Source organism: Trichomycterus rosablanca, chromosome 1, assembly GCF_030014385.1.
Source record: "Trichomycterus rosablanca isolate fTriRos1 chromosome 1, fTriRos1.hap1, whole genome shotgun sequence".
In the NCBI taxonomy this organism is placed as follows: domain Eukaryota; kingdom Metazoa; phylum Chordata; class Actinopteri; order Siluriformes; family Trichomycteridae; genus Trichomycterus; species Trichomycterus rosablanca.
In genome coordinates this window covers 58,428,184-58,447,883 of record NC_085988.1, presented here as the reverse complement: position 1 = coordinate 58,447,883, position 19,700 = coordinate 58,428,184, and the positions used below count along the sequence as shown (strand labels likewise).

The 19,700-nt window shown below is 38.0% G+C and overlaps 1 protein-coding gene across 1 annotated transcript in view; it reads right to left on the bottom strand.

Moving 5' to 3' along the window:
* The window catches only part of mapk11 (mitogen-activated protein kinase 11), a 36,014-nt gene continuing 16,314 nt past the window's right edge, over positions 1 to 19,700 (bottom strand). The window contains exons 2-12 of the mRNA XM_062994688.1: positions 15,029 to 15,158; positions 12,768 to 12,826; positions 12,031 to 12,142; positions 11,425 to 11,454; positions 9,840 to 9,887; positions 9,558 to 9,672; positions 8,932 to 9,003; positions 7,578 to 7,657; positions 7,249 to 7,327; positions 5,897 to 6,070; positions 1 to 4,387 (exon numbers count right to left, since the gene is read on the bottom strand). Of these exons, the coding sequence (XP_062850758.1) occupies positions 4,314 to 4,387; positions 5,897 to 6,070; positions 7,249 to 7,327; positions 7,578 to 7,657; positions 8,932 to 9,003; positions 9,558 to 9,672; positions 9,840 to 9,887; positions 11,425 to 11,454; positions 12,031 to 12,142; positions 12,768 to 12,826; positions 15,029 to 15,158 (973 nt within the window). The 3' untranslated portion in view covers positions 1 to 4,313. The remainder of the gene's footprint in view (positions 4,388 to 5,896; positions 6,071 to 7,248; positions 7,328 to 7,577; positions 7,658 to 8,931; positions 9,004 to 9,557; positions 9,673 to 9,839; positions 9,888 to 11,424; positions 11,455 to 12,030; positions 12,143 to 12,767; positions 12,827 to 15,028; positions 15,159 to 19,700) is intronic.

Below are 19,700 nucleotides of genomic sequence, written 5' to 3'. Positions count from 1 at the left end.
TCAGATTCCTGTTTTATTACATTCTTAAAAATGGTGTTTCCATCTTGGCTACATAAAAAAATCACAAAACATAAGGATGCTACACATCTACAAAGCTATAAAATATGAATATTCTCTACCAACAAAGCACAGGCAAACAAATGAATTATTACTTCTGGCTGCTCTTATTAGGGGTCGTCACAGCAGATTATTCATCTGCATATTTTTGAATCGGCATAGTTTTTACTCCAGATGCCCTTTCTGACACAACCCTCCTATTTAACTGGGCTTGGTACTGGCACCAAGGGTGCACTGATATGTATCCCCCTTAGGCTAGGTTCATTTAACACCATGCTCCTTCTGTATTGTGAACCTAACCTGGGATTCAATTCCCAGAACTCAGTGGCTCGTACTGATATGCCACACCAGCTTATGCCAAGTTCACACTACATGACTTTCCAAATAGTCAGGTCGCTGTACAGTTCACACTACACGACTGGATCTCTTGTAATTGGGAGTCTTTCAAGTCGGTGTGGCTTTCACACTACACGACTGGATCTCTTGTAATCGGGAGTCTTTCAAGTCGGTGTGGCTTTCACACTACACGACTGATCGGTGATAGGGGGTTTCACACTACACGATCTATCACCAACTGGTTGGAAGTTAATAAATATTTTTGTAATGCAGTGTTGGTATTATGGTTTGGCATGGATGATAAGTTCACAAATATTGTAAAGCTTGTGTGTGCCAATGTATTCTGATAGAAACTATATTATCCCCCTCACCACACTCATTGCCAGTCGCAACCGACTGATCCAGATATTCAACATGCTAGATATCTCTCCTCAGTCAACGGCGAACCACTCAGATCGAGTTGTTGAGTAGTTCACACATAGCGATTGAGGCCAGTCGGCGAGCGAAAATCTGGGCAAAAATCATGTAGTGTGAACTAGGCATTACTGGGTAAGAGGCAAATATAAAGTTAAAATATGACACCCCCACCCAACAAAAAAAATAATTCAAAATGCATTCAGCATAATACAAACCAACATAAAGCAAATCTAGTGAAACAAGTTCAAGTACTGATTAATAATATATAAAACATATGAGAAAAACACATTTTAATGTAAACATTCCTCAATAGAGGATATTAGGCCCAACACAGAAACACAGAATGCCAAATGGACTGTAATATCATAAACTCAACAACACTTCATTCTTTAAAAAAAGAAAAATACAGAAATAATAGAAAACTAAACAATTGTAAACAGATTTGTTTAAGAACACAATAAGGTAATCAAATTGTAATTACTTCATTATAATGACAGAGTGTACATGTGTAAACCAGTGCAGTGCAGTGTAGACCACCTGTGGATATGTAGCACTTTGTGTCTTTATTTTTAAGCTATTAAAACACCAAAATATCCATTCCTTACTATGTAAACTAAATAACTCCCAGCAAGCCTGCTACTTCCTCTTTCATTTAGTCAGTAATAAAATAACACATGAAAACACAACACAGCCACCCTCCACTTTTAAATCTGATCATTTTTAAACACAAAGTCTTTGAGGTACTACATGTAAGCTCTTAGTATTATAAGACGATTATTTCTAGATGGATTGTTTTGAATTGTGAGATACAGTATTTTTGTAGTCAACATGCTGAATATATTTGTTGGAAATAGTTAAATGCAGAAAGTTGACAAAAGGATGGAAACACAAGATAATACAATAGCTGTATGTGTAGTCATGTCTTCTTTTGCCTTTGGTTTACCACACCGGGATGAATACTGTTACACATTAAGAAGTTAAAGATCGGTTGGGAACATGCAACAGAGGTTTGATAGAGTATAAAATGACCTAAGACTAATTATTAGCATATTTCTGCTGTCCTGCATTACATATCACTTTTCAGTTTTGGCTGTTTAAACTATTCATATAATTTTACAATGCCGGACAATCATTCATTTGAGATGTATTTTAAAAACATTTGATTTGCCAGTGCCCTTTAAAAAGTATTAATTTGCCAGCTTCTTATCCATATAAATTGTCACTATTTGAGATTTTATCAATTGCAGTCAGGAGTTTCATTTCATTTTCATCACAGCTTTATCATGGTCTTGATCCTAGACACAAGGCAAAAATACCATGGACAGGGTGTCAATCCATAGTATGATTTTGGCTATCTATTCCACAGTCATAGACAATCGTGTCTGTGTAAACACCCGGACGGCTAATAGATTCACACCTAGATCTCAGCTTCCACAGTCGGTGGTCTTAATCAATTTGGCATTTTGGAATCATTTACATTTTTAGCATTTAGCAGACGCTTTTATCCAAAGCGACTCACAGTATACAATCTAAGCAATTGAGTGTTAAGGGCCATGCTCAAGGGCCAATCAGTGGCAACCTGGCAGTGGTGGGGCTTGAACCAGCGGCCTTTCGATTACTAGTCCAGTACCTTAACCACTAGGCTACAACTGCCCTAAATTTCATTTCTTTTCACAAACTGTTTCAAGTTGTGCCAGGTTGGTTGGGGAACAGTGATGTACAGTAATTTAGACGTCTTACCACAAGGGCCTATGACTGGACAACCTAAGCACATAATTTTTCTTCACCCTCTATTGGTTGGCAGTGTGCTGTGGGTCATTGTCTTGCCTTCTTTCCAGTTCAGTCTTTCTAGCAAAGATGCACCAATATGGACCAATTATTTATCTCAGCCGTCCTAGACAGTTGCCACTAAAGCCAAAAAACATGCCCATAACATGATGTTACCACCACCATGCTTTACTATGATACTACATATATGATGTTCTTGTTGTATTTATGCCACCCTTTCGATCCATGGCATTTACAATCAGTCACAGTTGTTAATGAAAACATTCAATCAAGGTGTTGATTATAAACAAATTAAGACAGGTGGTGGATGTTACACGTATTGGAAGCTAGTCCTACAATGTCTTACAATCTCGTTCTTAGATGAGTGAGTGTGCAATACACTATTTACAGTGTATTTATTCATGTGCCCAGTGACAAACTGATCCTAAATTGACATAAAAAAACTCATTTGTTTACAGTTAATTCACTATTTATCTAGTGTTTCCATTGTTTGGTGCAGCCACTGTACAACTCAGACATTCTTTTTCTGTAAACATGTTTTAGATTCCAGACTGATCCTTGTCTTCTTTCCATGGTTTGATTGCCAACTTACAACTATCCTGTACCAGCTACAAAAACAAATCATGCTCCCTCTAACAGTTGCATATGTAAGTCTGAATATGTTCTAGAGAATAGAAACACATTAGCTTCCAGCATCCAGGAGAATACGTAGATACAACACCACACACACATACACACAAGAAATTCACACAAGAAATTAAACAGTGGCCACACCAGACTGTATGATGTTTACATCCTTTTTATCATGTCCATTATCTTTTGCAACATGCCAACCCAATGCCTTTCTTCTTGCTGCTAGTATGTCTGTTGAACTTTTAAGGACTTGATTATGTCAATTCACATCTTTTGTTGGCGAAGCAGGTGCCTGACTGGCTAAACAGATGTACCATAAATTTAAGCTTCACTAAAGTTGCCACTGAACCAAAACCATCATGCACCATGTAGAGCCCTTAAATGTCAATACGGAGAGTAAATGTCTTGTATGGTTCGGTTGTTATTATTATTTTTGTAAGTCAAGTTGATTTGCTTGCTAACAGCAACTCATTCAACCAATGCAGACTGACAATGAACTACCAATTATTTTTTCTTCTTTTGGCTGGTTCCATGTTTACGGGTCACCGCAGCGGATCTGGTCTCCATAACAAATTTGCCACCGTTTTTACATGGGCTGCGCATGAGCTGATGCAACCCTCCTATTTTTATTTGAGCTTTGGACCAGCACTGAGAGCACACTGACAAGTACACCTCCCAGTGGCTAAACTGCTTCGGTTTTCCTATAGACATAGCCAATGACATTCGTGCAGATGTTTGACTGGCCAATAGCAATGCTGAAATTAAAAACCTAGATCTTAGAGGTAATGGGTAAGCGCATGTTACTGCTGCATGTAAAATTGGATTTACTTAAGTAATAACATCAATTTTTTATTTCAATTTCATGGTCTTAATCTGACACATTTCACAAAAGCAAGGCAAAGGGTAAGTGTCTGGTCTGGCCATGGTTTAATTCTTAAGGAATGCATCATTGTCACATCTAATAAGCGTTCAGTGCTACAACTTCTCGGTCTTGAGTAAACACACAGACAGAATCAAGAGAATCCTTCTTGTTGGGTAGCTGGCTAGACTTGCTGTTTGAAAGCTGCTTTCTTTGCTGTCCTTTACTGCTCTGCCTGGAGACTGTCTGTGTTGGTGACAGGTGCTTTAAAACTGTTCACCTCCTGAAACACCAGCTCTGTGGAAAGAGTATGGGAGGGTATAAAAAACAAACGTCTTTAGTTACTGACCAGTAAAGTATTTTAAAATAAAACTTGTCATGTTTGGCTAGGCCTAATATTATACAGCTTTGTAAAAACTGCATTGCATACTACAAGAGGTGCACAGGGTAGACATTTCCCAGGAGTTACAAGAGGTGCTTTATTTAACATAAATATTATATTTATAATTTTATCAAATTGTTTGATCGCCAATGGATAAGACAGTAAGACAATAATTTTACTGTTACTTACTACATATCTAGTGAGACATATCAATTTAAAAACTGTCTAGGAAATGCAGGAATTAATACCAAAGACAACGGGTGTTTCCCAAAAGACCTACTGATTCCACTTAGATTTCTAGCTCCAACATCCTTTATCCCATAACCTGGGATTCTAAACCAATCATAGTTGGCTATCTTAAAGGACATCTCATTTTTCAATATGTGCTCAGTGGAATAAAAGAACTAGGAGGTTTTAACAGATATGCTGTTTTATCCTACATGGAGGTCTTGAATCCTAGCTTGTGATGTAGCCTATAATGTAGTAAATTCTCCACCCCACTCTCACGTGGAGGAGCAATGGCAGGACCAAACAAAAGTGCTTTCAGATCCAATTCCAATTTATTTAACTTGATTTCATGTTTATTAAATGTTAACAAGGGGCGGCACGGTGGCTAGCACTGTCACCTCACAGCAAGAAGGTCCTGGGTTCGATCCCCAGATGGGGTGCTCCGGGTCCTTTCTATGTGGAGTTTGCATGTTCTCCCCGTGTCTGCGTGGGTTTCCTCCGGGATCTCTGTTTTCCCTCCCACAGTCCAAAAACGTGCAGTCAGGTGAATTGGAGACACTGAATTGCCCTAAAGGTGAATGAGTGTGTGTGTGTGTGTGTGTATGTGTGTGTGCATGTGTGTCTGCCCTGCGATAGACTGGCTCCCCGTCCAGGGTGTTACTGTGTGCCTTGCACCCATTGAAAAGCTGGAATAGGCTCCAGCACCTCCCCCCACGACCCTGATTGGATACACGGTTAAGAAAGTGAACGAGTAAATGTTAACAGGGCTGTTTTTAATAATGATTCAATAAGTCACTTGGGAGGGCATATAATTTTACAATTATGCTCAGCATTGATTCCTCTGTCTTTGTTGCCTTTCGTGGCTACCTTTCCTTGCGTCGTCAAAGCAAGGATTATAAGACCAAAAAAAAAAGAAACCAAGCTCAGAAAACAAAGAGAGGGCATTCATGAAACAGGATGCACCCAATATAATCACTCCTTAAACCAGGCTTTCATCTCTTTTACTAACTAGTTACTCCAAAATGAAATAACTATCTTTTTACATTCATTTCCATCACAGTTTATGAATACATATCCAGGTCTAGGTCAAGACATTTTCACTTTATGACCATTTTTTAATATTGCATTTTTAAGTCCTAATGACAAAGCTATGGTAAGACGTTATAAAGCAATGTTTTTTAATTTTAAACACAGACCCTTCCACTCCTCCAGGGTGCGGTCCTTGCTCTCTAAGGTCTGGTCATACAGTGTTGCCTCAGGCTCATCTTCAGGATCGTGATACTGGGAAAAATAAGGGTGGGACAGGGCCTCAGTGGCGGAGATACGCCTGTCGCAGTCTAACACCAGCATTTTCTTCAACAGATCCACCGCTGAGCAAAATACAGAGAGACAAGAGAGGGGTTAATTTTAAATAAGACAAAAAGACATACGAAAGTATACACGTGCATGGACAAAAAATGTGGACACCTGACCCTGAGTTTGTTGAATATCCAATTTAAAAACCATGGGTATTAATATAGAGTTAGCTCCACTTGTGTGGCTATAACAGCCTCCACTCTCCTGGGCTTTCAGCAATATTTAGAGGTAATTTTGTGGTGTTTCTGTGGTAATTTCTGCCAATAATCATCTGCAAGAAACTGATGTTGGATGAGAAGGACTGGCTCACAAATAAGTGTTCCATTCCCAAAGGTATTCATTAGAGTTAAGGTCATCACATCATGGCTTCATGGACCTTGTTTTGTGCACAACAACACAGTCATGGTAACAGGAAAGAGTTTTCCCCAAATTGTTGCCATAAAGTTGAAAGCAGATCATTGATTTTATACACCAGTTAGCAGCAGATGAACTCAATAATTAGCAGGAGTGTCCACATATTTTTTAGCCCGTTAGTGTATAGTATAACATATTAAATGTTCTCAAATCAACAAAATCTCCTAATTCAGTTCAGACAGGCAGCTCAAATCTAATTCACTGGCATCACTGGATAGACACATTTGCATAAGTACACAAAGATATTAGCAAAATATTTCTTTGCAGAGGGTCACGGCAGCTTAATTATCCAATAAATTCTTTAAGCGAGTAATTTTTAGATAGATAGATAGATAGATAGATAGATAGATAGATAGATAGATAGATAGATAGATAGATAGATAGATAGATAGATAGATTTGCTTTTATACCATAGCAACCAATCAAAATCCATTCAATACACCAATGCATATCAATTGGTCACTTCTAGTTTGCAGTGCCAACACTCTTGCTTGAAAATCTATTTGAGAATTTAATCAGACATGCTCTGCAGCCATTAAACACTGTTCTCTACTAAAAATCATCTTCCAGTCTGGAAATGTTAAGTGAACACATGCCACCCTCAAGCTACATAAAACAAGCTTATACAACATCAGAGATGAATGTGCCTGGAGGGGAACTGCACTGTTCTTTATGATTTAACTAATAAACACCTTTGATTGGTGTGCGCCATACTACAAACTCCCGATGATGAGGAAAATGCTACAAAGTAATAAAGTAAATTGATGATGAGTCTCACCTTGAGGATTGGCTGCTCTAAATATCTTCCCCAGATCCTGCTGGGGCATATAGGGAAGGGACTGAATGTATTTCTGTGCCTGGACCAAGAAAAAAAAGTCAATTAAATGTCGATAATTTGAGAACGACAAAGAAATATCCACATTAGTAGGCTGGAGATGGAGTTAACATCCCATTATTACATAGAACTCTAAGAAAATTTACCAAGCAATAAAACAATCTGCAAAATTGTATGTGCTCTTTAAACCAGTCTTTATTCTTCAGCTTAAAGATGGAAGATGGTTCTTGGTAAATCTGTCAGATTATAAATAAACTTGTGACCAGTCTTACATGCTCTGATGAGATCTTCTTCAGTAGGTCAGGGGTTGGAGTGCCAACCACCTCCATAATTCTTTTCAGCTGATCTATATCTGAAGAGGCAAAGTTAAAGAAAGAATACTGAATTGTAATCAAGCACTTGAGAATCTACCTGCCTGTTTTGTAAGAAAGAGCAACAAGCCTTACTGAAATGTAAGTTTTTTAAATTAATTCCACGGAAATTTATTATTCCGACTAGGCAAAACATTATGACGAAGTGATGGTGAAGTGAATAACACTGATTATCTCTTCATCACGGCACCTGTTAGTGGGTGGGATATATTAGGCAGCAAGCGAACATTTTATCCTCAAAGTTGATGTGTTAGAAGCAGGAAAAATGGACAAGCGTAAGGATTTGAGCAAGTTTGACAAGGGCCACATTGTGATGGCTACCCAACTGGGTCAGAGAATCTCCTAAACATCAGCTCTTGTGGTGAGTTCTCATTCTGCAGTGGTCAGTATCTATCAAAAGTGTGGTCCAAGGAAGGAACAGTGGTAAACCGGTGACAAGGTCATGGGCGGCATAGGCTCACTGATGCAAGGTGGGGAGTGAAGGCTGGTCCGTGTGGTCTGATTCAACAGATGAGCTACTGTAGCTCAGATTGCTGAAGAAGTTAATGCTGGTTCTGATAGAAAGGTGTCAGAATACACAGTGCATTACAGTTTGTTGCATATGGGGCAGCAAAAGGGGGACCAACACAATATTAAGAATGTGGTCATAATATTATGCCTGATCGGTAAATATCCATAGTTCCCAGCAGAAACCAATCCTCTGAATTACAAAAAAGTACTATCATACAGTTAAAATGTGCACTATATGGCCACAATTATGTAAACACCACTGGTAATTATCAAACATGTGTTTTAGCCAGAATTATTGCTAACAAGTATATAAGATCAATTATATACATATATTTAAGTACATATAAATAATAGGAAGGGTTTTCACTGTGCCAGCATGTTTCTTCCCATGTTACCAAAGCAAGGTTAATAAAAAGAGAGGTACTCCAAAGGCCCGCACAGACCCCTGTTCCAAACCCTAATGAACACCTTTGGGATCAACTGGAATGTGTATTGCAAGCCAGGCATTATCGTCCAACATCAGTGCCTGGCCTTAAAAATGCCCTTTTAACTGAACGTAACCACTTAAAGCTTTGCAGTAAGCTCTCTCAGAAGAGTAGTGTTAGCCATTCTAATGCCCATGGATTTAAAATGGGATGTCCAACAAACTCAGTGTCAGCAGTCTACATACTTTTGGCCATATAGTGCTCTTAATAAGAAATCAGCTCTTTTAAAAACACTTTAGTCCTTGGTAGATAAAGGATACAGTCATTGCCTGGAAACAATACCTTGCCTTTGATAAGCTCACCCATAATGCATCCCACAGACCATATATCCACTGAAAAAGAGAACAGATAACACAATACCAATCAATCAGCAAGACATGGCTGAAAAATCAAGATTTGATTACAATCATCACAACATTATAGGCTATATTATACACAGATATTGCTAATTGGTTAGAATGGTGGAACATGGGGTGTGCTTCACCATGTGGGGACTATTCCTCTTGATCCAAGAACAAACAGGTCCAATTTTGATTTGTCACTCCATAGAAATCCAAATTGTTCTGGGGTATTCTAACTGACTCTTCCTCAGCTTCTTGGTCAAAAGTCCTGTGCATTCTGGAGTCCAGCCATGAAGTGAAAATGAAAATGAAAGTTCTCTTATTATCTTCTTATACCCATTGCTCTTTTGGTGCAATGAAATTATCCCATCTCTGACAGCTCCTTAGTTTTCACCATGCTTACAGCACACTTAGAAATCATCTTTAGATGGTGTTTTATAACACATAACAGCTGAAGCAAATTAAAAGTGGTTATTGAGATCCCAATGCTTTAATCATGTTGTTAGGTCATACAGACCAGCAGTAATTATTTTGAGCTTTCTAACCTGTTTGATTGTAGTGCATCCAGTTGAGCATGATTTCAGGTGCTCTGTACCAGCGAGTCGCCACGTACCCTGTCATCTCATCATCTGTTTGCCTGGCCAATCCGAAGTCCAGGATCTGAAAACATTAGCAAATGACTAAGATAAAATAATAAAATCTTGCTTATGCAGTCAGTGCCTTAAGAATGAATATGTTGCAATATTTATTTGGATTGTATCCCAAAATAATTAAACTATCTCGGGCATCTATAACAAACATTAGCAATGATATGGTAAATTTCTTACCCTGAGTTCACAATCTTCATTAACGGCTACATTACTTGGCTTTAAATCCTAAAAGAATAGACAAAAACATACTGTATTGTAGCAGTGTTGTCTGAAAAAAGAAACATAAAGTAAACAGTATTTTTATGCATTATAGATGTATTATACCTATAAAAAATTATTGCACAATTTTGCCTCCAACCTCAATTATGACAGAAGTGCATTTAAAAGTGCTCTAAAACAGAATGCAATAACATCATATTTACAAATAATTGCAAAAATTTGCATCCTCTACATTGCATTGCATTTCATAACACACTAAATGCCAAATCTGTTCTTGGGGGTTGCAAACTTTTGCACACAACTGGAAGACAGCACTGCAGTACTGCATTCAGAAAATCAGGCATTGCAAATATGTGCGCATACAACCAAATTTTCACAATCAAATACACTTGTCATTGTCTGCCGTTTTTTGTTTCTGTGACTGAAAAAATGTAAACACACTGTAATAGACCCTCCTGACAGGGAGATTGTTAGGGGGCTCAGATCATGTCCAGTCATGTCTATTTGTTTTGCCATTTATAGATGGCATGGGACATGTAGATGCAAATGACTCTCTGTGGCGGTCTCTTTATTCAGAAAGTCTCTTTCTCTTATTAGCAGTAATGCACTGTAGCTGGGAGATCCTTTAAAATACCACTGTCGTTGGGCTTTTGATTGCTGGTTCATTGGTTTTGTATGATATGATGTCCATGTCTCAGTGATCCTGTACACTCTGCGAGGCCGGTATTCCACGGTCTTAAATAGATGCCTTTTTAAAAATATTTTTTTAAGGAACTTAGTGTTGTGGTGCCCTTTGGCCATCATAGAGTACCCACTCTGGACGGGCAAGCTGCCTCCAGAGGTGGTGTGACCACGCCCCTTTGAACAGATTCCTACAGACGAATCCACACTGCATGAGGGCTGCATCTGTTCTGCTCCTTTTTTGCCTTTATTTGTCATTTATACATAAACATGTGTACAGTACAACTTTCAATACTTTGAATAAAAGCATCTGCTTAATGCTGTAAAATGTCGACTAATGTACTTTGGAATACGTGCAGTCAAACTAATTCTTTTAAATGGGCACAGACAGTCATACATCCAATAATGTCATGTCATATGTATTTCATTTTCATCAACTGCTTTATCCTGGTCAGGGTTGTGGAGTCTGGTTCGACTAGAAAACACTGGGTGCAAGGCAGGAACAATCTAGACAGGGCACCAATCGCTTGGCTTTGGTCATCCCCCCTCAGACACTCAGACACAGCCAATCATGTCAGTAAACGCCCCGCTGGTCATTAACATTACCCATAAAATCCAGATTGGTAATAGATCACTGCATTACCTGAGCTCCCCTATAACTTTCTACACTATTGAATCAAGTTAGTGTATGAACGTTTTATACCCAGTATGCCCGTTATGTATGTGTTTCAATGTGATTTCGTTGCAGAAATCATTAATATTTCAAGACAAGTGCATTATTTATAAACTTTGAACTGTAACTGCTCCTGGTTTGTGAATATTTAGGAAGTGAAAAAAATAAGATAATATAAAAGAGACTTACTCTGTGTATGAGACCAGCTGAATGAATGTACTGTTTGGAAACAAGAAGAAAGAAGTGGGATTATAGATGTTTTTTCACATTCTACTTATGCATTATCTATATATTTTTTTAAATTTCTATTCATGCATTTTTCCCTTTTCTCACAGTCTAGTAATTTCCAATTACCCAGTTGTATCTCTCCACTACTCCTGCAGACCCCTACCCTGATCTAGAAGGGCTGTACCTAACACATGCCCCCTCCAACACAAGCAGTTTCAAAGCTTATTTTCACTTATTAGTATCAAGATTAGCATCACATTATGGAGAGCCCCGCCTCTGTGCAGGTGCCATCGATCAGCCAGCAGAGGATGTAATTGCAGCAGCACTTTTGCCCCACTTTCCAGTGGACATAGCCAATCTTGTCCATGTAGGCACCCAGACAACCAACAGCAACTCAAGATTTGAAGCTTGAGATATCAGCACTGGTGGGCTAGTATGTTTAACTGCTGCGCAGTGTAGATGTTGTAGGAACAATGTTAAGGAGAGAGATGAGTTCCTTCCCTCACCCCCCTTCCCAAATTCTCTTTTTACTTAAAGAGTGTAAATAAATGTTTATTTTGTTCATACCTTAAGGCCCCGGAGCAACTGATAAATGAGAAACTGCACATGCTCATCTGAAAGACGCTGAAACTTTACTATGTTGTTCAAGTCCGCTCCCATCAGATGAGTTACAAAGTAGCTGGAAAGACAGTTGGAGACAATGCATGACTTCAACAGGTAACATCACTGTAAATATGCACTAAAGACATCACTGTAAATATGCACTAAAGACATCACTGTAAATGTAAATATACACTAAAGACATCACTGTAAATATACACTAAAGACATCACTGTAAATATACACTAAAGACATCACTGTAAATATACACTAAAGACATCACTGTAAATATACACTAAAAGTCAAAATGCATGTGGACACCAGAATATCACGCCCATATGTGCTTGTTAAACAGCTTATTCTAAAACCATTATTAATGTGAAATTGGTACAAGACTTTAAAAGGCAGCTGCTGAGACTCAGGCAGTTTAGGGTAGGACTTGATTTGTAGTCACCCTTCCACCCGTCCTAACTTTTTTGCAGTGTGTTGCAGGCAAATTGTGAATGTGTTTCTATTTACAAAATACAATGAAGCTGATCACTGAAATCATTGGAGTTCTATGCTTTCTACCTTCATCAGTTAAATAAAGATTCAAGAGAATTAACAAATCACAGATTCCTCTTTTTATTCCATTTTATTAATATATCCCTGATTGTGACATGTACAATTGTTATGAAATACAAACTGTCATGTACAATACTTACACCTCATTAAATTCTTCAAGTGACGATGCAGGAGAGAAAACATCTAACAACCCAATAACCTACAAGACACACAAACACAAACACAATGGTTATTGTAATAATTACACAGCATAACTAACAGAAATATGTTGTTTATTATTAGTTTGATTAGAGAAGCATGTTTACATTATAACATTTGTATGATCAGCTTTATAAAAAATGTTTGGTAAAAATACCCAATATGACAGTTTGTGGCAGTTTAGAAATATTGCACTGTTTATTACAGGCACTATTTTGTATTCTTTCTGTATTGAATCTCTTTTTACTAAATCCCCATTCTCAGAAAAGTTGGGACAATTTGTAAAATGTGATAAAAAGAAGAATCAGTGATTTGTTAATTCTGTTTTCACTGATCAAGATCATTGTATTTTGTAAATATAAACACAATTAGAATTTGACACCTTCAAAAAAAGTTGGAACAGAGACAAAATTAAGAGTATAAAGTTTATAGTATACACTGATCAGGCATAACATTACGTCCTAATATTGTGTTGCCCAATACACAACAAACTGTTATGCACTGTGTATTATGACATCTTTCTATTAGAACCAGCATTAACTTCTTCAGCAATTTGAGCTACAGTAGCTTGAACCACACATGCTCCGCACATGCATCAATGAGCCTTGGTCGCCCATGACCCTGTCGCCAGTTTACCACTGTTCCTTCCTTGGATGACTTTTGATAGATACTGACCACTGCTTACTGGGAACACCCCACAACAGCTGCAGTTTTGGAGATTCTCTTCTTACACTTGTACATTTTCCTGCTTCTAACACATCAACTTTGAGGTTAATATATCCCACCCACTAACAGGTGCCATGATGAAGAGATAATCAGTGTTATTCACTTCACTTGTCAGTGGTCATAATGTTATGCCTGGTCGATGTATTTATATAAGCAGGTGAATTGGTAATAGGTAAGAGAAATAACTGATCATGGCTAAACACTGTGCCAAACTTCAGAAGAAAATTGCCAATCAGTTGAAAAAGAACATAGCAAGACTTCAAATAATTTAGTGTTTCATCATCATCATACTGTTACTAGTATTGTAAAAAAAAATTAGGAAATCTGGAGAGATCTCAGTCTTTGCAGGACAAAGCCAGAAACTACTGTTGAATGCGCATGACCTTTGAGCTCTCAGACCAGACTGCATAAGAAACCACCATGCTACTGTGATAATCATAGCCACATGGGCTCAGGAGTACTTCAGAAAACCATTGTCACTTAAGACAGTTCACCACTGCATCAGGAAATGCAACCTGAAACTCTATTACACAAAGAGAAAGACAGACATTAAGTCTATGCAGAAACGCCTCTGAGTTCTTTGGGGCCAAACTCATCTCAGATGGTCCGAACGACAGTGGAAAGTGTGCTGTGGTCCACAATGAATCCACAATTCAGCTTGTTTTTCTGGAAAAACATCCGACAAGTTCTCTGTGCCGAAGATGAGATGGACCTTCTAGTCTATTAATAAAGAGATATAAAAAAGATGCAAAAGCCAACATCTATCATGGTATGGGTGTACATCACTGCCCATGGCATGGGTGACTTTCATATGAGTAAGGCAAAACGATCACAGACCTCAATGTTTGCACACTACCACAGTGTGGCTTTGTAGACACAGAATGTGTGTGCTTGACTAGCCTGCTTGCAGTCCAGATCAGTCTCCTATTGAAAATGTATGGTGCAGCATGAAGTGGAGAATCAGATAAAAGCAACCACAGACGTTTGAGCATCAGAAGTCTAGTATCAAACCATTAAAAAGTCAAATTAATAGGAAAGGTGATGGAACACACACACACACACACACCTCTGTTCCAACCTTTTGGAGTGTGTTGTAGGTTAAATGTGTTTATATTTACAAAGTACAATTAAGGTGATCAGTGAAAACATTGGAAATCTTTTCTTTCTACTTTTGTCAGTTAAATAAAGATTCAAGAGAATTAACAAATTCCAGACTCTTCTTTTTATTGTGTTCACAAAATGTCCCAACTTTTCTCGAAATGCGGTTTGTATTTGAGTTGTTTGACACTTTCAGTGGCTCCTTCTTAGGCTTACAGCAAAGTGTGAAGTAGATCCAGAGGTTCCTACAATCCACCAAAACCATTTAGGACCATGATGGCCTTATTCCCCATCAGTTTCTTAATATACAAGTACATGTTTCTGTTATTTTGTCCACGCCATGTGTTAGGTAAATAGTTGTGTTGTGGAACTAACTCACATTCTCATGCTTCATGTGTTTGAGCAGTCGAAGTTCTCTATAAGAGCGTCTACTGTGGATGAGAGACTGAAACGGCCGAGACAGCTTCTTAATGGCTACCTTCTGACGGAGCTGCACATCGTACGCTGAGCTAGAGAAGAGCAGACAAGAGAAGACAGCATATATTACCAAACACAAACTAGATGAATGTACAGTTACCTAAGAGACTTGTAACTGGACATCCCCTTTAACTCAAAATCCTTGAAACTTGACGTCCTTGGTCGAGAAGTTTGTACCCTTAAACTCACTGTGTGTGTGACTGCCGCTTTGCGGTAAAACATCATCAAAGTGCGAATATGAGACAAATCTGCATTTGTGTGGAGTAACAGTCAAATTCACTCTGAAAGCTCCACATATATCTGTGTTTATCTGGATTTTTCTCCTGTTTCACTTTTAAACTTGTATTATAGCTTGGGGTTCTGAGAAATTGTAAGAATCAGCTTTTCTGAGAGAGTCTACAAAAAACTTATAAGTGGCTTAATGTATTAAAAGAACGACACAGGAACACTAAACCTCTCTTAATTATTACTGCTCATAAGTTCTCTCCACTAATGAAATTGTTGTTTTAGTACAATAAGTCACAGTAAGCTTTGTGCACCGGCACACTCTGCACCCTTATTGAACTTGCTAAGGAATACGGTATTCCAAGATCAAGAATCTCCATGATTAGGAAGCATAAGGAAACAATAAAGAAGTAAAGGTAAAGTGCAGATTTTATTGTATTTTTTGTTAATTTGTAACTGTTTTTCAATTGTATTTTAGTGTTATTATATTATATTTGTGTTATTTTTAGTGTATAAGGGTCAAAAACAACCCCATTATTTTAAATTAGCCTAAAATATATGCAGTTCTATGGGACCATGCATTAACAGGTTTCCCATACATCCTTTTGGGAAAAATACCTTGAAAATCAACACATTTTAAACTCAACACCACTCCCAGAACCAATTGATGTCGAGTTTCAGAGTACCACTGTATAAATTATTAATATTATTTAATCCAATCTTCCATCAAGACATAATAATACAGATAAATTCTACAAAAACTCATAACAACTGCCAAAACATTAATTCATTGCATTTACTGAACAGGTTGATTAATCATTTATAGTCCAGGCTGAAAAGTGTGTAAACCGTTGTGTATAATAAATGGTAGAACCTTGGAAGACACTTCCTCTAACAGCTATTTAAATTTGGACAGTGAAGATAATATATTTTAGCACAATACTTCTGACAAAACCTTTCTACAAAACCATTTCTGGGATTTCTTGAACTCTTGATTCTTTTAAAATCATTCTGTTGTTGATTCAGTTTTCTGTTTTGTGTTATTGCATCACCACTGATCACTGATTTGTGTTATTACATCACCACTGATGTGACAGGTGTAGCCCCATACCTGCTATATTTAAATAATGAATCCAATGTGCAGAATGCTTAAACAAGGAGGAAAAATACTGTGGCTAAAAGCCACAAAGCTTTTCACAAAAGATAACGGGTGGTCAAAATAAAAGTAAGAAAGTAAGAAAAGAATCTGCAGCCTGTAGCAGACAAAATCAAAACAAAAAGTGGTTGGCACAATAGAGTCAGCTGCACAATCCATCTGCATGTGGCAACCAAGTTCTCACAAAAAATAATATAGAGAGGGACCTCAGTAAAATCTGGGGGCAGTTATAAGAAGTGTGGGACAGCCACCATCAGCCAAAAAATCACAGCAACACAGTGAATTCCCTTGAAAGAAGATAAAGAATGATGACTTTCACGTTGACCAAAAACTGGACCAAACCAAGTCACCACCATTATGGTCTCAAAGAGGAAAGAAAGACCAGGTTGGCAACAGAGATACCAGCAACTCTGTGGGGAAGAAATCATTTATACCATTTACATTTTAAATTTTTGACATTACATTTGATCCAAAGCGACCTACAGTAGTCTAAGCAATTGTGGGTTAAGGGCCTTGCTCAGGGGCCCAACAGTGGCAACCTGGCAGTGGTGGGGCTTGAACCAGTGACCTTTCGATTACTAGTCCAGTACCTTAACCGCTAGGCTACAACTGCCAATTAAAAAGAAAGTCCACCACCTGGACTAAATTAATGCTCAATGAGGTGAAGACAGACAAATTAGCCATAATGGCAAGACAGATGGACATAACTGTAACCTGACAGTCTCTATGGAAGGTGGGCCCATTAAAATAGTGGTGTTACATCATACAAATTTAATTAAGGTATATGATTATTTATAGGTACAATTTTATATGTATTGTTTGCTAATTGTAAGCTGCATAATTTGAGGCAAAACACTAAATTATGGAAAGGAAAAATTATATTTTAAGCAATGATGTTGGCTGCAAATCTGCAAAATGCACTGCAGCCTCCATAACAGCTTAGTCATTGATCTGGTGAAAAAACCCAATAATTGTTTTGCAGGGTTTTAGAGTAGCCAACAAATGAGACGATATTTTGGTGTAAATACTAATTCCTGATGCCATATTTCAAAATTATAATGCAGATTATGCTCTATCAAATTCTGTTCAATGAGTGGTTTGTTAAACACAAGGGTGTAATTATGTTTTCTTCATGGTTTTCATGAACAATATATTTAAAAATATCTTTCTGCTCTGTTACTGCTCTGATTTGTAAAAACTGAGCCAGCTAAGCAATTATGTTTATTTGGATTTTTGTCTAATATTTTGTCTTTTTTCTGCCATTTCTTCTTTGTTATATAAAAACATATATATTATATGAATAAGTAATTCTATACAGAACATATATTAATATTTTTGTGGTCAAATAATCACATTAGTGTACAGCACAGTTGTAATAATCTTTTTTAAGCACTACATATTTTTATATAAATATATGTTAAACTTTGTCAGTTAACATAGTCCACCACTGCATCTGGAAATGCAACCTGAAACTCTGTGACCCAAAGTAAAGTGGTTTCTTCTCCTGCCATCAGCTTAATCAGAAAAAACTAGAAACGTGATGTGGCTTTGTAGCTTTTTTAAATGCGCTTCAGTTCCTATATTGATATTCAGCTTTACAGGGCAAGTGACTAAAAATCACACTAACCTTATTCTGATGAGTTGCTCTGAATGGTTTCAGTCAGGTTTATGTAGTCTGGACAATAGCTGCTGATGCCAATTCTCAAGCAGTTTCCAAGTGTTCATCAGTAAAGGTGGATTTAGACTTAATTATTTTCATATTGAAAAAGGCTGATTCACACAAGTAGGTTAATTCAAAAATGCTGTCAAATATGTGGCAGTCAAATATGTAGCACATTTTTATATGTTTGAATATTTTCCCCTTATCCAGCAAGTTCCAAAATTCTCCAGCAGAGGCCCTTGACTTCATATGAATGTCAAATTGTACGGTTAAAATGTCTCCGTCAGCAAACTGGCTGAATGAAAACTTTCTAGATTAGCTAGCGGTGCTGTAGGCGGGCTGAGTCGTAGCTATATTAGCAAAGTGTAAATTAAACAAACAGTGGCCACATTTCATGTAAATCAAGTTGAGCTGTTTGAATGAGGCGTGATCTACCAGCGTGTACTGTGCAATCGACTGGTAGATCGCAATCAACGTATTGGGCACCCCTGATCTAGACTCTCTGTCAGAATACATACTGCTAACCTGAAAGCATGGTTTGTTTATTGTCCACCGTGAAAAAGATCCAGACGTTAAAACATTGGTTCCGAGCTTCATTTCAGACATGTCACCACTGTCTGGAACACACTTCTGGACCTGAATGTGTGAAGATACCATTGAAACATGGCGTACCATGGGATTTTAGAGAGACCTACACGCCATAACCCTGTGCCTTCGAAAGCAGAGTGCATGTGCTTGGCTGGCCTGCCTGCAGTCCACATCTGTCTCCTATTAAAAATGCATGGCCCATGACCAGGAGAATCAGAGACTGTTGAGCAGCTGAAATCTAGTATCTTGCAAAACTGCAACTATTAACTCCCTCAGTTCCCAAACAATTAAAAAGTGTAATTAATAAGAGGGATGGTAAGCAAGCCCTAAACCAGCAAGACCTTTATTACAGTTCTGCAATTTAACATTAGGTTGTTCAAGCATTGTGGGCAAACAAAACCAACAATCAACAAAAACAAAAAGCTTGATTAGTCATTCAGAAGCATTGTTTTATCACCCAATGATTTAGTCGTGGCAAATTGTAGCTTATCTCTTTCTCATAATTTCCACCACCCCTACTCTCAATTGAGGGGGTCGAGGCGGTCATGCTCCTACACATTCACAGCTAATCGCTTCTTTTCACCTGCCAGGGGTGGGGTTTTCAAAAAATTTATTATCACATCACTCTGCCACCCATGATCAGCTGCCCCTTGTGGAGGTGACAGTAGAGGCTGCACATGCACCAGCGACAAGAAACCCTACTCCAGCCATTTCCTCTTCTCCCTACAGACATGCAGCCAATCATGTGTAGGCATCCAGTTGGATGATGTCCAGCCGCCTGATTCAGGAGCATTCTTTTACTAGTAATATAATACTATAAAGATTTATACTGCACTCTAGCTGACACTACATTTTAATTTTCTGTGCTGTTCTCACCGTTTCATTTTGTTAGCTCCTGATAACACGTTCTTGTACCATCTTGCCCAATATTTCCATACTTAGCAC